A 22,527-nucleotide genomic window follows, 5' to 3' on the forward strand; every position below is an offset into this window, starting at 1 on the left:
GCGCAGCCGAGGGGCAGCTAACCAACTCCCATCTGGCCCGGCCAACAACACAAACAAGCCTGAGTGCAGCCCCGCGAGAGAGCAGGCGGTGAAAAGAAAGAAGCCCCAGCAGAGAACAATGCGCACATGCACACACCTTTGCTCGCAAAAACACATACGAATACAAACAGGTGTTGTCTCTGCCTCTTTTCATGCCTCCAAACAACTAAAAGAAAAAACAACAACGAAGGAAACAAAGGAAGGCTTGTGACTGCTGCGACTCAGATTTCTATAATGTTAAACACAAGCTAAACCCAAACACAAGGTTTGTTAGGTTTTGCTGGCATTACATAAAGTTATGCAGCGCAGGCATTAACTCGGTGCTTCACCTGCATGAAGCATTTAGTGCAGTTTGTTACACTCATGTCGAAATCAGATCTTTGGCTTCAACAAAGTATCCAGCTATTATGAAGGCGTGTTACTTTAAGCATGTTGGCATTATGTTGTCATAATTATGAAATAAACATCTCTTTATTAGAAGCAATTACTGTTTTTATAACATAACAGTTATTCTAAAGATAATGCCATAACAATAATGGAAATGAAAGGATGGAAAGGTTTCTCTTAATGTCAAGATTTTCTAATATCATTTTAGAAACACATAGTATGCAATAAAAGGCATTACTCTGCAATAAAAAAAGTTTTATACAGTCTGTTTTATACCACAGGAACTCATTACCTGAAATGCAGTATGAATATTTTACTTAAATGCCAGACTTAGAACTTGATTATTTAATTACCTGGGTAATATATGCAGTTAAGGTCAGTACTGGCACATGTATTTTTGCAGGTTGTAATGTTAGTTAAAGCGATTCTTTCAGTTGTACATGGCTGTTGAAGCACAGAAAACTGTAGAATGACAAGGGGCAATAAAGACACAGCACTTAAAGCTGCAGTCTTGACGAAGCACTCCAGGGCGCTTGTACTACTGTGGTAAGCCACCCCCACTTTACAAAGGTACTGGAGTACCATACTATTGGGTCTCAGTGGGCGCAGCTTCGGCACGTGTTGTGCAAATTTAGGTGTTCGGTCCAAACAATTCATTGGCCACATGTATAAAACCAAGCACCTAGGCATGCAGACTGCTTCTACAAACATTGAAAAATTGGGTTGCTCTTAGGAGCTCAGCAATTCCAGCATGGTACTGCGATGGTATGTCACCTGTGCAGCAAGTCCAGTTGTGAAATTTCCTCGCTACTAAATATTTCAGGAGAACAGTACTTGTCTGACTGCATTGTGCCAGATGTAGAAGTTTGGTGGAGGGGGGATTATGGTGTGGGGTTGTTTTTCAGGAGTTGGATTCGGCCCCTTAGTTCCAGTGGGGGGGGGGGGGAACTCAGTGCTTTAGCATACCAAGAGATTTTGGTCAATTTCATGCTCCCAACTTTGCAGGAATAGTTTGGGGATGGCACCTTCCTGTTCCAATATGACTGCGCACCATTGCACAAAGCAAGGTCCATAAAGACATAGATGAGCAAGTTTGGTTTAGAGACCTAACCTCAAATGGCTTTGGCTTTCTTGTCCAACATCAGGGTCTGACCTCACAAATGCGCTTCTGGAAGAATGGACAAAAATTCCTATAAACACACTCCTAAACCTTCTGCAGAGGAGTTGAAGCTGCAAAGGGTGGCCCGACATCATATTAAACCTCTTTGAACTAATAAAGCGATGTCACTCAAGTTGTTTGCACTCATGCGCATGCAAAGGCAGGTGACCATACTTTTAGTGTGTCATGGAAAATGAGTGTTTTTCCCTTTTTGTATAAGTAATAGCATGACATGTTTGATTTAATTTGCCTTACATGACTACACATCCTGCAACGTGATTATTGCCCATGTGTACATTGCGATGACTGCTAAAACGATATATTGTGCATCATTACTATGATATAATACATCAAAAACAAAATATTAGGTTCTGTGCCATTGAATGTCTTGCCATTAAAATATGTCACAAAAAATAAAATATTTTGCAGAGAATTGGCACAAAATACCGGTCAATGATTTTTTTTACATTTTGCTTGGCACTAGCATGCCTCGTAAACGTTAAAAGCAAGCTGCGAATTGTACGCACCATGCCCCACTTTCTGAGGCAGTTTCTCCATGTTAGGCATATGTTCTTTTTTTCTAATCTTGTCAAGGCTGCCCTTTAACACAATGCAAATTGTTCCTTAGCTTTTCTAATTCCTTTATTTTTTACCACTTGGTGTTTACATTATTTTACCACAGTTCTCACCATTCAAAGATGGCAGCACTTGAGTATTCAGTTTGTTGACAATAGAAAGCAAAAGCTGGTCAATTTACCCAGGCGAGTCAGACAAGGAAACATAAGATGGTAATTGCTTTCTTTTCTGTTTTTTTTTATTTTATTTATGAAGCTGTATTTGAGACCTAAGGGGACAGGATGCAGAATGAAACGTTTATAAGTCATTTCCATCTTAATTGCAAGTGTTTCTGTTCTTCCTCCCCCTCCCCCCCACACTTTGATAAGTCACAGGCAAAATCCGGAAGACGGAAGCAGGCAAACAAAACCAAACCTAGTCTGATCGTCAACAGTTTGTTCAACATGGACTGATATCTTTCTTGGGTATTTCAAATAGGCTTTCTGAATAATTCATACTATTTTGAAAACAATAACCACCCAGAAACAGCATCCATTATGCATGTCAATTTGTAGCAAGTGTCTGTGGTTTGCCCCTGAATCCCAAATGCAAATTGCATTGCAAATGAAAGCTGAAGCTGACTCCTGCATGAACTTTATGAAACTCTGACTAAAATTAAACAGCTGATTTATTCAAACACTGTTTACGGTAAAATGTGAATTGTAATATGACTTAGGGTCATTTTGTGAGCAAAAGTGTAATTGTTTTTCAGGAACCCAAATGCCAATCAAGTTTAATGTTCTGAACCACCCCCCTAAATCTCTTTCAATTACTGTCTACCCCACCTGTCTGACTCTATCCTACCGCTGTCTGCTTCTTTGTCTTTTTTCAGTTTTTCAATCTGTGTGTCAGCGCTTACATTTTCTACTGCCTCAAACTCACCAGCAAGGCTAATGACTTATTTTATTGTGTGTGTAAAACACATCTGCACTTGATGCATGTATGTGGGAGGAATCCAGAAAGCTGTATGTATGCAGCTTAATGTAGACAGGTGGTTCTTTAATTGCTTAGGTCAAGGTGGCTTAATTGCATCAGTGCAACGTCTTGTTCACTTTTCTCTCCCTGTTCCTTACAGGGACCGTGGCAAGAAAAAGAGGACCCAGGTCACAAAGTGCCAGCCCAACCCCACCAACCACCGATAACACAAGTTTCGAAAGGAGTTGAGAAGTGCTGAGGGAACCCAAAGACACTATGGCAGCTGAAAGCCTGATCGAGCTCAGGGACTGGCTGTTCCTGCTTCTCCTGTGCCTGACGTTACTGTTGGAGGTGCTGGAGTTCGCAGCAGCAACAGCTGCCATCACCGAGGCGGCACTTGGGGAGGCAGAGCTTCAAGGAGACGTACCCTGTCCATCAGCGTGTAGGTGTGATGACGGGTTCATCTACTGCAATGACCGTGGACTGAGCATCATACCAGCTTTGCCGTTAACAGCAGCCGTTCTCTATTTGCAGAATAATCGCATTGATAACGCAGGCCTACCGATCTCTTTGGAGCAGCGAATGACTGTTCAAGTGGTCTATCTTTATGACAATGAACTTGACGATTTTCCAACACACCTGCCTCCGTCGTTACGTGAACTCCACCTTCAGGACAACAATATACGAACTTTACCCCGAGCTGCTCTTGCGCGTTTACCCTTGCTGGAGAAGCTCCACATGGATGATAACTCAATTTCAACTGTAAGCATCGAAGACAAGGCGTTCGCCAATAATCCACGTCTACGACTGCTCTTCTTGTCACGCAACCACCTCTCAAGTATACCATCAGGGTTGCCATCATCACTTGAGGAGCTTCGGCTGGATGACAATCGAATTTCCACGATTCCGACGCACGCGTTCAGGGGGCTCACTTCACTTAGACGTCTCTTTCTCGACGGCAACCTGTTAGCAAATCAACGCATTGCTGACGACACATTTTCACGACTGTCTAATTTAACAGAGCTCTCTTTGGTACGCAACTCCCTCCAGTCACCACCTTTAAACCTTCCCAGCACACATCTTCTTCGATTATATTTGCAGGATAACGCCATGGCTCACATGCCACGGGGCTCCTTGGATGGTATGCGTAGACTGCAAAAGCTTGACCTGTCAGGCAACAACCTTACAACCCTCCCCAGGGGCCTGTTCAGGGACTTGGACAGCATTTCGCAGTTGCTTCTCCGTGGGAATCCCTGGCATTGTGGCTGTAACCTGCGTTGGCTCCATGACTGGTTGCATGTCAGAGGTTCCTCAGTAACTGTCAGGGGTCTTACATGTCATGGGCCAGAAAAAGTCAGGGGAAAATCACTAAGAGACCTCACAAGTCAAATGGAACAATGTGAGGTAGCTGTGGATGGAATCGGTGGAGTTGGGGGGCAAGGGGGAGGCAACGGAGCCAAAAGGGACAAGGGGGATTTTCCAACTGACACCCCAATTACAACAACTGTCCCACTTCCCCAGGGTTCTCTCTTTACACTCAGGTCCAGGCGGCCTGTACACAGGTACCCTGATTTGGGCCAGGACAGTCCCTTAGGGAGTGAAAGTGGGGTTGCTGGCAAAACATTGGTCATCAGTGTAAAGCCCTTAACTCCAGAGACAGTCCATATTACATGGCAAGCTGCTCAGCCAGCCTCAGCTTTCAGGCTCTCCTGGTTAAGACTAGGCAACAACCCAGCCATGGGGTCCATCACAGAGACACTAGTCCCAGGTGACCGCAGAGAGTATTTACTCACTCAACTACAACCCCGGTCAAGTTACATCATCTGCTTGGTGCCTCTGGTGGTCAACAAGGGAAGATGGACATCGATTACAGCAACAGGGGGGTTTAATATGAACACTGACTCCGAGCATGAGCATCCCGCTTGTGCCAGAACAGAGACAGCAGATCCCCAGGTTCAGCCGGGGGCTGACCGGGGTCAGGACGTACAAGGTACGGATGAACTAGCTGCCTTACCGCTTGCAGGGATTATTGGAGGCGTAACTGCATGTGTATCTCTGTTCTTAATTTTCGGGATCTTCTGCTGGTATGGACATCGTGCAGGATACCTTGCAGCTGATGACCATACTGTCTACGGACGAGATGTTGTTGGGTCCCGTAGTGGTGCAAAGCATTATGATGACTATGTAGAGTCTGGTACCATTAAAGACACCTCAATCTTAGAGATTGGAACTCCTGGTTTCCAGATGACGCCACTGGCTGCCCATCAACCTTTGCAGCCAAAAGCTAAAGTTGAGGACATGACATACATTCATACTATTTTTCCCTCAAATAATACAACCTTGTACAGGAGCACCCTCAACCACACAGTGAATCCAGGCTATGGAACCAACCGTGGATACAGAGAAGGAGGAATACCAGATATAGATTATGCCTATACGTGATAGAATCTGTACTATACCCTGTCTTTTATTCTGGTCACTATGTTTAATACAGAGTAGCAGAGTAGGGGTTTGTTCATTGCCCTAGGTTCCAAAGTAGGGGTGTGCCGATTCTGAAGAAGCTTATACATCACTCATATCCACTATACCAAGTCAACAATCAACATTTTACAGGAAAAAGAAAATTCTTAGGAATATTTTTCAGGACAGATAGACTGTCAATGGCATTCCTTTTTGGTCTTTATTTAAAAACAAAAACAAAAAAACATCACATTCCACGAAAAGAGCAAATTTCATTACTGACCACTCAAAGCTGGGTGTAAAACCAATGCACCCTGTGAAGGGCTTTTATTATCTTTATTGATTTATTCAGGTCATGCTTTTTTCTGTGTCTTTGGCACCACATAATTTCTGACAAGTCTCTGAAATGACCTCATTTCCATAAGCATAGTCATGAAGCAAAATTTCAATTGGCACACCCCTAGTCCAAATGTACCCTTTGTGCCTCCTTCAGTCAATTTCCAGTCTATCTGTTTCTCAATACAATTTGGGGAAAGCGATCCTCTGGAACATGCTTGTAAACACTTAACAAATAAGTGCCAGATACCACTCTTGGTATTGACATAATCCAACATTTCAGAGAGAACTGACCACCTTTTTTCCCTCTTAGCACCAATGATTACCTGTTTATTTTCCTTAAACTAGATCACGTTAAGGGGACATGTAGGGTTATAGCATGAGGAGAAGGCGTATGCGGAGGGACCAGGTGTGTATAGTAGCTTTACTACCTGTACTGTATATATATGTGCTGGGGGAAATGAATGCCTTTTCAAGTCTTAGGGGACACCTACTCAGTCAACAACAACAACAACAAAAGCAAGAAAAAAGGGAGGGGGGGGGGGGGCAAGACAAAAAAGAAGCCAGCTTTTCTGTTTGTCATTCCAATTCTAGGTTCTTATTCTCCCTATTCCCTCAGTCTCTCTTTGGTTTTTCTTTATTCTCATGTTTTTTTTTCTTTTTCCTTTTTTTGCACGCTGTGCAACTACTTTGTTCCCAGCCCAGAGAGCAGACAGGGGTGATGACGATTTTGACAATGAAGGAACTCAAATTGCTACTGGGTTTCTTTTTCTTTAACAAGGGTGAAAAAGAAGGGGAGAAGGCACCAGGAAAGGAGGCAAGAGAGAGGGAAGGTCTCATGCCAACAACAACAAAAAAATCTCTCATTAAAAAAAAAAGAAAATACAGGTATTCAGTGAATGGATGTCTTGTGTTTCAAAGAAAAGTGGATTTATCACTCCACACATGAAAGGGTTTTCAGTATAGCTTCAAATTCTCTGTTCAATTGATTCATTTCACTCCCTTTGCGAAATACTGTACAAATTCTTAACTAGGTTCCTTTCACAAGAGCTTACAAAACCCACCCACACTTCTAAAGACAATCATGTAAGGGAGACATCTCTTAATTGATGATTCAACCCAAACTGACAGGCTGACACAGATAAAGTGGTCAATTTGGTACTAACCTAATGCAAGTTAATAGGAAGGGGCTGTCAATAAAGAGCCTGTCTCTGGGGAATAACACGAGCACTCAATCTAATAAAGGGCCTGAAAACTGGTCTGTGGACATTTCCATGAGTCTAACTCTGTCACCATCATCTTTGTGTAACAAAAACGGCAGTATATTAGTCTGTGCCCTTAAGGTACGTAACACACAGAAATCAGGGAAAGCATATACAGCACAGTTTGGACACACCAGGTTAAATGTGTGCTGATATATATATATATATATATATATATATATATATATATATATATATATATAATAAACACAGCTACAGTTAATGTACACAGCTACAGTCAATGTACATTAATACATATCAAATATAATACAATATAAATTATATTATAGTACATACAATATATTTACTCATTTAGCTAGACCAATAAGCCTTAATAGCTTATATGACCAAATCATCTCCTTTCAGTTCAACTTACAACTTAGTTCTGTTTAAAAAAAACCCAGCAGCAACATCCTAACTACAGTGGATACCAGTGTGTCCTATTTCCTCTTTTTGAAAAAAATATATATGGTGGTGATCAGGATACATTCAGCCAGGTTTGTCCAAACTTTTGACTGGTACTGTATATACATACACACATACATACACACACACACACACACACACACACACACACACACACACACACCACTGTGGACCTATATATATATATATATATATATCTTGGGAAAAAAGGGCGGGGGTAGATTGGAACAGTGACTCTTTTTCATGGTTGTGGACAATCTTTTACCCAACATACTGCACAGAAATGGGGAGCATATCTTGTGAGGCTAGTGTGTTAGGAATGTCAGAAGATGGCAACTAGTGCTTAGTCCCTTTAATTTTCCAGCCTTTTCTGATGCATTTTGAACGTGAGCAATTTGAACTAATAGTAAATGTCACTTCTCTTTCTCTTTATGGAAAATTCTCTGCAATGGATAATAACTACAGCTTGTTTTTTCCATCAGTATATACATCTATATATAAAATTAAAAAGGAGTTGTGATGAACAGCATTTCTGTGTTCACTCTGAGTTTCATAGCAACCTATAAAGACAGCAAGAGGTCACAATGTTGCTTCTAAGCTTTTGGAAATAAATGCATTTTACACATGGTATAAAATCTCTAAGCTTGTTCATAAAGACCTCTGAAACTGCAGGTTCCAGGAAAATCCTCTCAGTGACTGCGACAGGGATGCATGGCACTGGTGTCAATGGGCCAAGCGAATAAGGCGAAAAGAAAGCCAATGGATTGTGTGTTTAAGAGCAGACATGTCTTCAATCTGAAGAGTGTGGTAATGCCTGTGTAAGCAACACATGGATCAATATAATGGGGTTGGGAGGAGGGGTAGAAGTGTCCACTGAAGACTGAGAAGGGTTTTAAAAAATAAGCTCTGTTGTGTGCGAATGAACAAGCAAGTTCAGTACACATTACCATAGCTAGTTTTGCACCTTTCCCCCCCTTAACTGTCATTTCTGAAGCGAATACAATTCTGGATAATTGGGCAAAATCTTTCTTGGCTATTTATAATTCACAGCAATGTCAAATAATTGAGGCTTATTAAGCATATGAGTGTGCTAAAGAGCCAAAGGTGGAAGCACATATGCACATATGGTCCAGTGCACCAGTGGAACGTGCAAAATGTCGGAGATGACTGTGTGTGTGTCTGTGCATGTGTAAAAGAGCGAGATTAATCCTGGCTAATTGGTGTGTGCACCATGTTGATATATTAGCTATTTGATGCGTTCCAAATCAACACTAAGGCAGGGAGCTAGGCTGCATATCAGGATGCAGATTAGACTTGGAGAGACGAGGCCTCCTAAAGGGACCGGAGTTTACTGAACCGAGGGATTCAACACTTTGACGTAAGGAGGTCCAATTTTTTTGGACAAGTCCCCTCAGAGTAGATGGAGGGATTTCACACAAATTCACACCACACTGAGCGAGACCCAGGCGGGAACATTCCTGACAACATTCCATCAGCATTCCGGCAACGGCGTAGCAGAAGTGTAGAAGAAACTCTCTGAAGATGTCCCTGATGAACAGCAAGCCTCCTCTTTCTGCATTTACCACATTGGGGCAATTAAGCTAATTAGACTGAAAGAAGACCAGCATTCAAGCTTTCTTCGTTTGAGCTAAAGTGGCGATTGATTGGGAGAGAATGTAAGGGGTGGGAGGCTTTTAACGAGGCCCGAAATAATTGCTAAGCATGCTTTTCTGCGAAACCACCATACTGTTCCTTAAAGGTTCAGCATCTGACGGTTGACTCCTCAATGTCATGCATCAAACAGAATTTCAATTAAAGCTGCCGATGTTTTCCCAGATGTTGCCGAACGCTTGCGTATATCTGAATACCATATTTGCCTATTCAATGACTATTTCATGTTCCGTCTCTTCTAAAGCTTCAAATATCTAACAAAAACACACTAATCGTTCCGCTCTGAAACGCAACCCGTTTCTAAAGCACTAAGAAGTATTTTGCCGAATGTGAAAAACCCAACGGGGGGAAGAGGAGGAGGAGGAAAAAACAGCATCACACTCGAGCGAAAATTCGTAAGCGCCTCTGATTGCAATGAATTTGTTAGGCGTGTGACAACTGTTTCTCTCCATCAAGCCTGGCTTCCAATTAGCGACAATGTGGCATACGCTGAGAGATGTGAGATTTCACTGTGTGAACTCATTTTAAATTTGCTTACGCCAGTGAGAGAGGGCTCTGAACTGGGAGCTCAGAATGCTGAGCCTCATTTGCAATAGATAACAGATTTAATGGCTTACACTCTTTGACAAATAAGACGCATTTTCAGACCTATTTAGAGATGTCTCCACAATTTTCTTTCCATAAACCCACACACACACACAGATATTCTCCATGCCGAAGCTGTGCAAATATCACTCGCTGCGGGTTAGGGGGACATGGCTCCACATGAATTGCACACAACTCGCCTTTGAGGCTGCAGGAACCAAAAGCAGCATAACGTTCTTCTCGTTCTCCGCCTTTCATTCCTGCGTTTGAACTGCAGGGCCATTTCTCTGACTTACATTGCAGATTGAGCCCTGCAGGACATGTTATGCAGCTTTTTAGATAATACCGCTGTCAGTCAGTGGGAAACATAACATAATAATAATAAAAAAAATACCCCTTACCCTGGTAACAAGGCCCTGTTATCTTGATTGACAGTGAAATAAAACAGGGGAAAAAAAAATGAGAAATCCGGTGCCGGGTTCCATTCCGATCTACAGTATAATAGTACATCGGATGGCGTCACTCTTATCTGGCATCATTCCTCTGCCTTTCTGGGAATCTGGGTCTGGAATATGCGTTATCTGTGGGCCGGAATACTCATCCTCCATCGTCAGTAAAAGCCAATAAAGAGAGAGACAGGGAAACCTCAAATTCACGACAAATTCAATCTCCTTCAGCCAGCAAAGACAACCTGATGATTAGAAATGCCCTAAAAGCCCTTTTCTAAAGACACTGTGGCTGTCAGAGTGGTTTAGCTGATGTTATATGGGGTCATTGAAATAAACACTTGAGGAGAAACGCAATTTAAAGCGTCCCAACTAGCTCTGAGTGCACTGAGAGAAAGAGCGAGCATGTTCGGCATGACTGCAGCGTGGGAGCATGCAGTCTCCTCATACGCCCTGCAAAACAAAGGAGACATCCTTAAAGAACTATGCACTATGAGATATGCATGGGTGAAGAATCTTTTAACCCTAAAAAAATGTACAGTTTATTTAACCCTACATTAGGGTTATAAGCCCCTAAATTGATCCTGGAGGAAAATGTTAATAGGAATATAATCTTTATCTTGTGTAGAGGTTCTTTAATAATCAAATATATATATATATATATATATATATATAAAGCATATATATGTGTATATATATATATATATATATATATATATATATATATATATATATAATATATATAACAAATATATATATAACGAATATATATATATATAATGAAACAAAGACCCTCTACATAATGTAGAGTGGGTTTTTTTTATTTTGCTTGTCGAATTTTTTTCCCTTTTTCTCTCAATTTGGTACTGTTAATTAACTCACCTGTTTGTTCATAGTTCCCCCTAGCACTTGCAATGCTCCCAACACTAAAAGAGTAAGGAATTAACATGTCTTCTCCGAAACATGCAAAGCAGCCACTGCCCTTTTTTGTTCTTTTTTCTTTTTTTCTTTTTTAAACAGCTCCACCACAACTAACAGCTAATCGCCAAAATGACCATCTACTCACCCAGAGATATTTCTGTGATGTCAGTTAGACCCAGTTTACACCTGGTCCCTTCATGTGGATCTGGATTAGATTTTAACCACATGCATTCACACTTACTCAGGTAGTGAAATGCATCTCTATGCAGTCAGACAGAAAATCTGACCCCTGTGTGGGACTAAATATTTTAATTTGCATCGTTGTGCTTCAATTATTACTGCCGTTTTGGTTGTGTAATGGGTCTTGGAGAAACTGACATGTTTACACTGCTCCAATGTGGCTCAAATGCGTCTCAGACCACCTCCTGAAGTAATGGGATTTCAGATATAATCCTGATACTTAAGGCACAACAGGTCACTTACATATATTCATCTTAAAAGCAGAGTGTACAGAATCTTAACATGATATGGAAGATTAAGCTTTGAACAGTTCTTCACAATAGCACTGATCTCACTTTAAAAAAAATCTAACAAACCACATCTAGTAACAGGTGCTTTATGGAACCAAAACAGGTTCATTTTATGGCATCGCTTCAAGAACACTTTTGGCACCTCTATTTGTAAATGTCAGATTAAAGCCATCTCCTTAAAACTATCTGAATCTGCACTTCTACTGAGAAAATGACAGAACAATCTGACAATCCAAACTATTTTATTAGAAGGTCACAAACTTCATTATCATGCCTGTTGTCTTGAACTCATGGCCTGACAAGCAGCAATTCATAACACAACACATCTTAATAAAGCAGCCTGCAACAGTATATCCTCCCTCATTTACTAGATGGATGGATGGATCAATGGAAAGATGGATGGATAGATTTAGTAGTGTAAAAAGGATGTTTACCCCCTCCCCGGACCCCTCCTCTCGGAAGGATAGTTCCTAAGTGCCTGTGGATTTTATGTCTGGTGTATTTTATTGGGCAGGAGCAGGAGCCAAAGGCTGTAAAATGTTGTGAGGAGGAGGAGAGAGAGGACAGGGGGTGGAGGCAATGTTATTGTAAATCCAATCTTTATTGAGAACGACACACAAACAGTCCTCCCTTCTCCCTCCCACCCCTCCATCTTCCGCTCACTTGCCCTCCCTCTCGCGCTTTCTATTGATCGATCTGCTCTCAGCGAAGTTTCAGGCAAGAAGGATGTGTGTGTGTGTGTACTTGGGGGAGTGTGAGGGTACACACTTGAGTGCAGTGCCTCTGAAGCTCAAATGCAGAAGTGGTAATGAAGATTCTGATCAGAAAGGGGTATTAAAATGCACAAAGGAGCTTTTTGCCTCAGTGGATTACTTCATTCGTTTAAAGTCAGTATTCACGGATGACACGGATGCCAATGATGAATATCTGAAGGTGATAACACGTAACAAATGAAATTAATTTCAGTAATTAAAGCACAGCTGTTTTTAACCTGCAGCTTTTCCTGAGGGTTATTAAACCTGTCATGTAGTCTCCGAATTCCTGTGAAGAGCCTCCTACGCTCTTAACCAGTTAAAGAGGAACTCCGCTGAAGTTTCTGCATGATTCAATCGCTGATGTGTAAACAAGGTCCTTCAGAGCGGATTTGTGTGAAATGATCTGACTTTACAATGGTGATGATAGGAGTCGGGGTTGTGATATAAAATGAATGCAAATGCAGTGATTTTCTATCAAAACAATATCTGTACATAACTGCAGAGTTATGAAGCAACACTTATGATGGTAAACCAAAGGGAAAATCTGGAAAACTATGGTTTTTGCCATTTTGCTTTATAACGTCCCCCAAGTACCTCTCCACCACAAATACAACCAAAATAGACATAGGTTTTAGACTAAAACCTTGTCAGTCACAAAGCTAGATGTACTAAACACTTCAGACGTCACAACACCACTGTGAACAATTCAGACAGAGTAAGGCCCCGTCCACACATATCCGGATATTTTTAAAGGCTTTCCCTCTTCTGTTTTTTAGAGGATTTTTGTCCACATAGAGAAGACAACGTTTGCGTGCTAGCCCTGTATTGGGCGAAAGTACTGCATAAAAGAGAGACATCAAAACACAGAGGTTTAATCCCAAATTCCACAATACTCCCTATGTAGCGTACTACACAAGTCACGAAACTACAGAATCTAAATAGAGCAGTATATATGCACTATATATTTGTAATAGAACAGTATTTACATCTATTCAGTTCAAAATCTTAAATCTGGTGCTATCTATGTGTAGATGCTGATATTTGATTTAGTGTTATTTGAGGCAGACACATATGTATGCGTTTGTGAGATCAGCGTTTTCATACAGCTCAATTTCCCCTATCCAACTTCACCTTAGAGTGTTCGCATGTTTTAATTTACACCAAAACACTTCTAAGAAGTAACAACTGATTTTTGCCCAAACTGTGAATATTATTGTACTTCATGGAATGCCCTGTGGTAAACTAGGGTTCAATTCCCCAGCCAGGAAAGCACACCACGCTACACTAATAAGTCATTGGGCAAGACTTTTGGCTCTACATCTGTGTAACATGATTCACATGTAAGTCTACCTGGATAAGAGAGTCAGCCAAATGTTATAAAAGTCAACTTAACACAAACAATCACACAGGTCAGACAGACAGGACCATTTGATTTATAAAGCAGCACAGAAACATCATTGATGACATGCACTTCTATCAGTGGTATTTTGTCCTCAGGCAATCACATTTACCTGCATAAAATCAGGACATATTCAAATCGAAAGGTGTGCGTGCGTGCATGGGTTGCAGAACAGTAAACACCCCAGCTGGAGAGCCTATGCCTAATTAAAAAGGGAAAAGAAAAAAAAAAAAAGATATCAACCAGACGTTCCTGTCAGAACACGACTACAGTTGACGGTATATTAGCCTTTATATTGTTGCAGTCATGTAACAACATTGTATATCCAAAATGTCAACATTACAGGAGGGGGGGGGGTTATAAAGATTTTATTTCAAGTCATTTTGGAGCATTTCTATTGGTAGCAATGGAAATTTGGCCACAGTTTTATTCCAAAAACGTTGTATAGACGTTTACAGTTATACTGTATACAGTATATACAGTTTGCATACAACATGCAAACTGGCTCATGGATGAATTTTCATACAGGACTGTGACGTGTGTAAAGTCCACTCCTAACAAATTACTGCACAGAAAACTATGCTAAATGGCATTTGCAGCTAAACTCATCATATCTACATTAGCCTGTACAGGTCCACTTTATGCATAAACTCTCCCACTGCACTTGACTTGCTAAAGTACTTAAAACCATAAACAGGTTATCATTTCAATAAAAATACAAATATGATGCAACAGTCCTTGCATAATCACATTTGAACTGAGTTTACTCTTATCATACTTAAATACACTGGTTTTCCTTTTGCAGCACCTACTTTGCCCAATTGAGTGTGTATACCCAACCCTTGCCAATAATATGCAGGAGAGAACATTCTCCACTTACCCTGCAAACAGAACTGCAGACAGCAACCGTTAAAGTAACATTGTGTAGCAATTTGACCTAAAATAGCAGCTTCAAAATCATTCTAATGCTACCCAGACTGTAATGGGGAGAATTGGTTCTCAGTTATTGTCAGTCCAGGCCGGAACTCCAGCTACTGAATTATAGAACTGCGGTGGAGCCGCACAAGACCTCTTGCAAGAACTGCACTTTACGGCATATGTCAGAAACCAGTCACTAGAAGCTGCTATACGATGCTAGCTTGGTATTCCCAGTATGGACACAGGAGACTGCGAAGAACATTGCAGAAGATGATGCTGGAGGAAGCAAGGAGCAGAAAGCGTGACAGTGAAGAGGCCAGGCAAGAGTGAATCGCTGACTTACGTTTTATCAGACAGAGATAAAGGATGATAAAAGGATTCTTCCTGTTGGAATAATAAGTAATAACTTATGATCTGGTTACTTGTCTTATGGTGTTGCACTTGCTTGATGTTTTTCTGTGTTAGCAAAGATGTTGTTGTTGCTATTTTTGGATCATAACTAGTAGCATCATTTGCAGTGTTGCCACCCAGGTTTTACAATCAATGTTCCGTAAGGTTAATTTAGTTGACTAGCTGTTAGCATTTCTATATGTTACAGTCAGCAGATCGTCTCTGGCTCCGGTTGTGTTAGCTAGGCATGCTAGTCTACCTCTCTCACTTCTGACGCAGTCTTTTGCCGGTGCTCTATCCTTCAGCTTGTCAACAAATGCACATGTACAGCTGTCCATAAAGAAAGAGCTCACAGCACCCCTTGTATTTACAGCAGTTTACCGTTCTCGAATATTTCTTCTTTTATAATACTGCACATAAATTACATGTACGACAGCCTCCAGAAACCCCTTTTAATTAGTGCATGTTAAGGTGCAACTATGTGAAGGTGAACCTGTTGCTGACAAATGGGTGCTGACAGCTATTCTTTCTGCAATATATACTGAGATATTAAAGACAATATTGGAGTGAAAAAAACTATTATAAATATATGTCCTGGAAAATGGGAACAGTGTGACTTTCTTTTGTATCAAGCACAACACACTACTGAACATGTGCACATAGCGATAACGATGCTGCAGCAGTATACATTCAAGTGTTTGGACATACAGTGTAAGTCCATACGAGCATGGATAAGATCTCCAATCTTCAGCCATCACAAATCTGCTTTAACCCGACACACCAGTGTAAGTACTGCTTCACACACGGCAAAGTCAACGGAATGTGCCCAGACATGCAGCCGTCATTAAATGTCTGGGAGATGCTGAATTGATTTCCAGTCCTACAGCATGATACAAGACATTGAGGAGTGTAGAGGCTGCACATATTAATAGCATATTTATCCAAACTGCCATTCTGGAAACTGCAATTAGTTTATTCCATTTAGCAAAACAGATAGAGATGAATAGATTACATTTAGAAATCTATTTGCTGCTCAAACGTCATCCATTTTAAGTAGAGTTCCCACTAAGTCATCCAGAGAACCACAGATGTTCATGTAGACTGCAAAATCGTAGGTGCTGCTGCGGAATCATCTCGGAAGTAATGAAACACACCAGTCAATTTCAATCATAATTTAATAACTGCAATCACATTATCACTCCAAACAGCCTAATTGCAATTATCGTCATTTTCATAATTGCACTCCTAAGTAGAACCAGAGAGGTTAGGGGCTTCAGCACTGCTTCTGATAGCTTAGTACACACTGTCCTTTAAGGCCACATCAATGCTGGGTGTAAAGGTGATGTGTGATACCACATATCAGCAAAGGGAAGAGCTCAACGTGAGGGTGTATGTGTGTGGGCAAGCTTCTGTATGTAAAGGATTCCACTGCTGAAGTAGTGCTCGACACTGTGTCTTTGTTAAACTTTCAAGGAACCACCCTGGTGACAAGCACTGACACACTTTAGTGACAGTGTTTGTGTGTATGTGTGTGTGTGCATGTTTATGCAGAAGTAAGTGCAAGCAAGCACTCCTGCCTCGCTCCTCTCCTGTCCATTGGATCAGTGCACACTTAGCAGTCCTGAGAAGTCCATTCCAGCATCCAAATTAATTACCTCTAGACAGTCTGTTAATCCTCACGCTTTTACACCGAGCCCCAGCGGCCAGTCGATCAATGCAGCCACAGGGAGGGATGAATCAGTGTGCTGTCACACAAACTCTCTTTTCCTCTCGCTCTCTCCTACCTTTGCTTCGTCTCTCTCTTTCTCCCTTACTGTGCTCTCTTCACATGTCCTGTACAGCCTTTCCATTCGCTGTCCAGTTCATCTGTCTTATGCTCTGCCCACAAACGTGTTGTTCGTTAGCAGCTGCTGCAAGTTTGGACCACAATCAGAGCAGTGGTTTCCAACTCTGGTCCTAGAGGACCCCCAGCCTGCCTGCACATTGTAGTGTTGACCCCGCTCCGAACTCACCTGCAAATCAGATAATTAAGAAGCCCTTTCTAGGGGGGGGGGTGGGAGGAAAGGACATCTAAGGACCAGGGTTGGTAACTACTGCTTTAAAGGACAAGGTTTAATTTGTGTGTAGAACAGGTCACTCATAAGCTACACTATATGTCCAAATGTTTGTGGACACCCCTTCTTCACCACCATCATTGAGCTGTGGAGAAGTTGAACTGTTTTCGTTGGAATGAAGATCCATCCAATACTTCTTGAAATGAGTTGAGGTGGTGATAATTCAATATCATAACCTCACATTTGTTGCTGAACACAATCACAGCAATGTTTGGTAGAAAGCCTGCCCTGGACAGTAGCTCGAAACACAGGATACACTCATTAATACTCTTAAATTTGGGAAAACAATGAATGAGCAGGTGTCCTAATACTTTTGTCCATTTAGTGCACCTACCCTCAATTACCAGCTCCAGTTCAAAAGTGCAATATTTTAGTTCTTAAATCAAAACCTAACTTCCTGAACCTCCTCAACCACTGTCAGCTTAAATCTAGCCCTGAAAGTAAGTGAACAGACCTTTTAGGCAGGGCAGGATCAGTTACATAAGAGGGTAAAAGAAACTATAAGGCCACCCAATGTGTAATATTAGGTGTAATTAGGGTGACCGGTACTAATGCTAATGCAGCTTCCATGTGCTCATTGGAAGGTTGTATGAGAACTAATATAGCAGATGGTTAAGTAGTGAATGACTTTATTAAGACTTGTTAAAACATCTGCCCACCACAGTGAACAAGCAAGCATTGAGGTATTTCATGGAGAATGCGGATCCTGCCTTTTTTATTGCTGTGTTAAAGGCAATGCATCAGGTCTGGTTCATTTTCACATTCACTGCCAAGTTCAGCATTTCTCATTGGCAGAAAAGATGAATACGCCTGTTTGAACGCAATTTACAAGCTGGAATTACCCCACACCTCTCAAATGCAGCATTATTCCACAGGTCTTGTATGAAATCTACCCTACATCAGTAAACACACACAGACTCAGCTGTGAAACTGAATTAAGCAGTACGGCGAATGATTACAGGTGACTACAGTTTGATAGTTCACACATCTTCCCATTGAACAGCATACTTCTGGGGTACGCCCCGTGATCCTAGGGGTATATGAATGAGGGAGATATTTACATTCTCTATCATATGACAAACCTGTGCTTTAACAGTACAAATCTTCAAACCAAATGGCGCAATGGATTATGGATATTCCATGTCCTTTTGGCATATATCGCTTGTACACTATATATTTCGGTGTACTGTGAGATGTTCTGATAATTTAGCACGTTTTCAGACACCACTACAAAATGGCAGAACCAGTAATGCACTATAGGGCACGGTTTCAGACATGGCTCATGGCTGTTAAAAGAAATACACGAGTGTGAAGAAGCTTTCAGTGGTTTACCTTTAATTGCAAATTGTGCATTGTCTGTTATATATCAAATATATGGACATCATACCAGTACTAAAAATACATCAACAGATCTGCATTAACAAATCTGGCCAAAAAAATCAGATTCTGTAAGGTCATTCAGGTCTGTTGATTTCCACTTGTTTCCGGTAAGAGAGACAAAGAGATATTATGACAGTCGATGCAGCACCCTGAATACAGTGGTGCCACTGATTCTGAAATACATCATTAGGGGTCTGTAGGAATCACTTTGTAGTTGCTGATCACTTTCTAGCAGTTTGTCTGAAACCTGGAACTATATTCTAATATTCTAATACTCTAATATTTTACATTTTCCAGAATAATATACATTTATATTAATATTACTGTTGTTACTTTAGCTAGCTGAACTGACAACAAAGCTCAGAGAAAATTGGTTACAAATGCCTCAAATCTAATCGGAAAACTGTACAGTGCACAACCCTGTCTTTTGTAGATGCCAAAAAGTGGTCGGACTAAAAATGCATTCTTTCATTTTTAAGAAACAACCAGTTTGCAACCTAGTGACCATTTCACACTGAGAAACACTGGGATACTTTCTGTGATACACCTCATTTATATCTGAATGCAGAAACCTCAATATGGGGGCAAATGGTGGCTGTTCTGAAACTACACTATATGTCCAAATGTTTGTGAACACCCCTTCTAAGAAATGCATTCAGCTACTTTAAATTGCCCCCACTGCTACATTAAGTTTAACCAACTGTCAATAGAATAGGCTAGAATATAGACTCTAGAGCAGATAAACAACAAACATATTGGCACTATGTCTAATGCTAGGGGTTGGCTAGAGGTGTAAAAATCCCCCCAGCATTGAGCTGTGGAGCAGTGGAACCAGTCCATCCAATACATTTGGGATGACCTGGGGAGTCATGGGGTGGTGGTGGGGTGGGGTGGTGATCGTCTGACATCCTGACCTCACTACTGCTGTTGTTGCTGAATGGAATCAAATTCTCAGAGTGCTCCAAAATGTAATAGAAAGCCTTCCCTGGACAGTAGAGACAGTTAGTCCAACAAAAGGCAGGATAAACCCTTTTTTAGACCCCTACTTTCGGAAGAAACAATGAGTGAGCAGGTGTCCCAATACTTTTGTCCATACAGTTTATTACCTGAATTGTGAAGAAAAAGCTTGCTTTCATTTTCCAGATGAAAGGGGGACTGTATAGAAGCTCCTAAATCGAACTCATTAGATTAAATGCTAGAAGACACTAGCATGGCACTGGCCAATTCTGGAAGTTTACAGTTCTTCTATGGGATTTTTTTGCTACTACAAAGCTGCAACAGCAGCCGCTTTGAAAGATTGCATTTGTAGTCCAAATTGCTCAAGAAATACTTAATCAGACGTCTCTTTTCCAGCTTGCAGCAAGAGCCCTCCATTAGGTTCTTCTGGATCAAGGAGCTTGACTGTTGGAATAATATGTTGCCAGTTCAACACACGACTTCTCAAACATTAACCAATCATTGTCAGGCTATATGGCAGTTAGAAGAGATGATGGACGAAATAATAAACCCTATGCACTTTTACAGCTCTGCAATATCACATTAATGTCAGCACTGCCAAATAACAGCAAAACGCTGATGCTGACAGTGGCGGAACAAAATCCGTGAGACTGATGAGACTATTCTCCATAAAGTGATGTAATCAACAGCAAATACCCTGTAGAATTACACCATGTGGAATTATTTCTCCCCCAAGATTCACCACAGCATTGCTGTGACTGAGTGTTTACCAACCAATCCCCAACCGTGCCTGTTATCAAAAGAAGCGGACCAGTTGTTGAGGGACATGGGCTTTGCTTCCCCCTAGCGATGGTGCCCTGCAAATGCTACACTGGCCTGCTATTTTCAGTCACTTCCCTGACTCTACAATGTTAAAAAATAAAACATCAATTTGTATGCTTTTCAGCTGTCTGTCTTGTGTCCAAGTCCTACATTTTAAACACATGAGCATTCAGACCAAAAAAACGACCTATATTTAAATCAAACTGAGCTTCTAAATCTGTAAGAAAACGAGAAGGTTAAAAGGTCATGGCCTAAATAAGTTACGATCCAGGACGCAGTGCCACGCCAATGCAGCACTGTGCCAGAGGCAAGCTGTAGGTAAAGCACTTTTCACACTGCAGTAGATGTCTAATAAATAACTTACAAAAGAAAGAGAAGAGCCAGACATTTTGATGTTAAATAAAAATGGTTCCCTCATGAATCAAGGGCATCTGTGATAAATATCATCAAGTCAAAAAATGTCAGATTACACTGAACAGAAAAGAACCCCCCCCAAATAAATAAATAAATAAATAAATAAATAAATAAACAAACAAACAAACAAACAAAAAAAGACCCGACCAGTCTATTTTGGCCATCAATAGACCAGACCAGGATGCCTTGGAGTACAAGTGCATGACGAAAGGACTGACAATGGCTTTAAGGCAATGCTCAACTGCCATGTTAGTAAATGTAAATTAAAGCGAATGATTTTAGCTACACTTCAAGAGGGTCTCCATAAACTTAAACCTAAGAACAATAGCTAGTATTTTTGTTTGTTTGTTTGATTTTAAAGCAGTATTATGCAAAAAATGGACCTTTCTTGCTCGTGGGCTTCCCCCACAGTCATAGAAGTGTAATTTGTGCTTTGAGCCAACACTAAAGTACACACTCTACACCCACACAATTCTGGATTCAGAAAGAAGCAGGTGGACTGACACGGTAGAGTAATATTAAAGGATTGTATACACAAATGATGCAGCGCTACACATTTCTGAGTTACATAGTACAGGTTCAGCCGTGCCACGACTAGAACAGCAACAATAGTGACGCTACTAGAGCCAGTTGAAGGCACAGCACACAGCTGTATGGTGCTACCCTACTAACTATGGGCATCCCTGCATTTAGTGCTCTATGCTCCGCTCCCAAAATAATAGCATTCTGAGACTGGATCTGAAACTATTTCTTCAAATGCTTCAGAGTCCTCAGTCTGTGCTTTAGAACCAGAGGAGGACCGCTTCCCCTTTTAAGTCCTTCCCACTTTTTTTTTCTTTAGCTCTGAGGGAGTTTTTCTTGCCACTGTTCCCTTTAGTTTGTTCACACAGGGATTGGAATTGTAAGCTGCTTCCCAATGAATGCAGTTGTGAAAAGAGTGATAAATTAAGTATGTAGAACTACATTTATGTAAACATTGAATTAAAATTGCACTGAATTTAGGTAAACAACCATTTGCCTCATTTCAGTTGAGTATTATTTGTTCATCCTCATGATAAAGGATGACTAAGTGTATTTATTTCCTTTTTAGAGCACAGTGAAACAAGAAGTTATGGCAACTGCTTTAGTTCTATTTTTTTAGTTTCTTAAAAAGCTAAATATGAAACAGGAAAAATATTATAAGGTTCAAATATTTCCTATATTGCATGATAAAACTGTCAACAAAGGAATGATTCATAGCCATGTTTTTCATCTTCACCAAGGATCCAATCATTCCAAATTGTTTGCATTTTTATGCAGATGAAGCAAGAAAACTCTGGTTCAAATGTTTGGGTAGTGTGGGTTCATGTTCTCATTCATTTAAAAGCAAATAAGTAGTTAACGTACAGCCATGCAGTATAAGCCACCCCATGACTTTTCTTCATCCTTACCTGCATTGGCAACCGCATCTATCTCCAGTTTGGTGATGTCCCCTCTGAAGAGAGAGATCTTCTTATTTAGCTCATCATTGGCTTTGTAACGAGTTTCATCTGAAGCATCACCTACAAGGCCCAGAGGTCATGATTACAAGAGTAAACAGGATCCAATGTGACCAAAGTCCAAGCCTTTTTTATTACAATGTGTGTA

The 22,527-nt window shown here is 40.9% G+C and overlaps 2 protein-coding genes across 5 annotated transcripts in view; one reads left to right on the top strand and one right to left on the bottom strand.

Moving 5' to 3' along the window:
- The window catches only part of flrt1b (fibronectin leucine rich transmembrane protein 1b), a 30,273-nt gene extending 23,843 nt beyond the window's left edge, over nt 1–6,430 (top strand). Inside the window, exon 3 of the mRNA XM_072663965.1 lies at nt 3,276–6,430. Coding sequence (XP_072520066.1) covers nt 3,392–5,557 — 2,166 coding nt within the window. The 5' untranslated portion in view covers nt 3,276–3,391 and the 3' untranslated portion in view covers nt 5,558–6,430. The remainder of the gene's footprint in view (nt 1–3,275) is intronic.
- The window catches only part of macrod1 (mono-ADP ribosylhydrolase 1), a 105,672-nt gene that overhangs the window by 80,723 nt on the left and 2,422 nt on the right, over nt 1–22,527 (bottom strand). For all 4 annotated transcript variants that reach the window (XR_011977919.1, XM_072663968.1, XM_072663969.1 and 1 more), the window contains exon 3: nt 22,332–22,442. Coding sequence is in view for 3 of the 4 variants with exons in the window: in XM_072663968.1 (XP_072520069.1) it covers nt 22,332–22,442 (111 nt within the window). In the remaining variant the exon portion in view is untranslated. The remainder of the gene's footprint in view (nt 1–22,331; nt 22,443–22,527) is intronic.

The sequence above is a fragment of the Salminus brasiliensis genome, chromosome 19, assembly GCF_030463535.1.
Source record: "Salminus brasiliensis chromosome 19, fSalBra1.hap2, whole genome shotgun sequence".
In the NCBI taxonomy this organism is placed as follows: domain Eukaryota; kingdom Metazoa; phylum Chordata; class Actinopteri; order Characiformes; family Bryconidae; genus Salminus; species Salminus brasiliensis.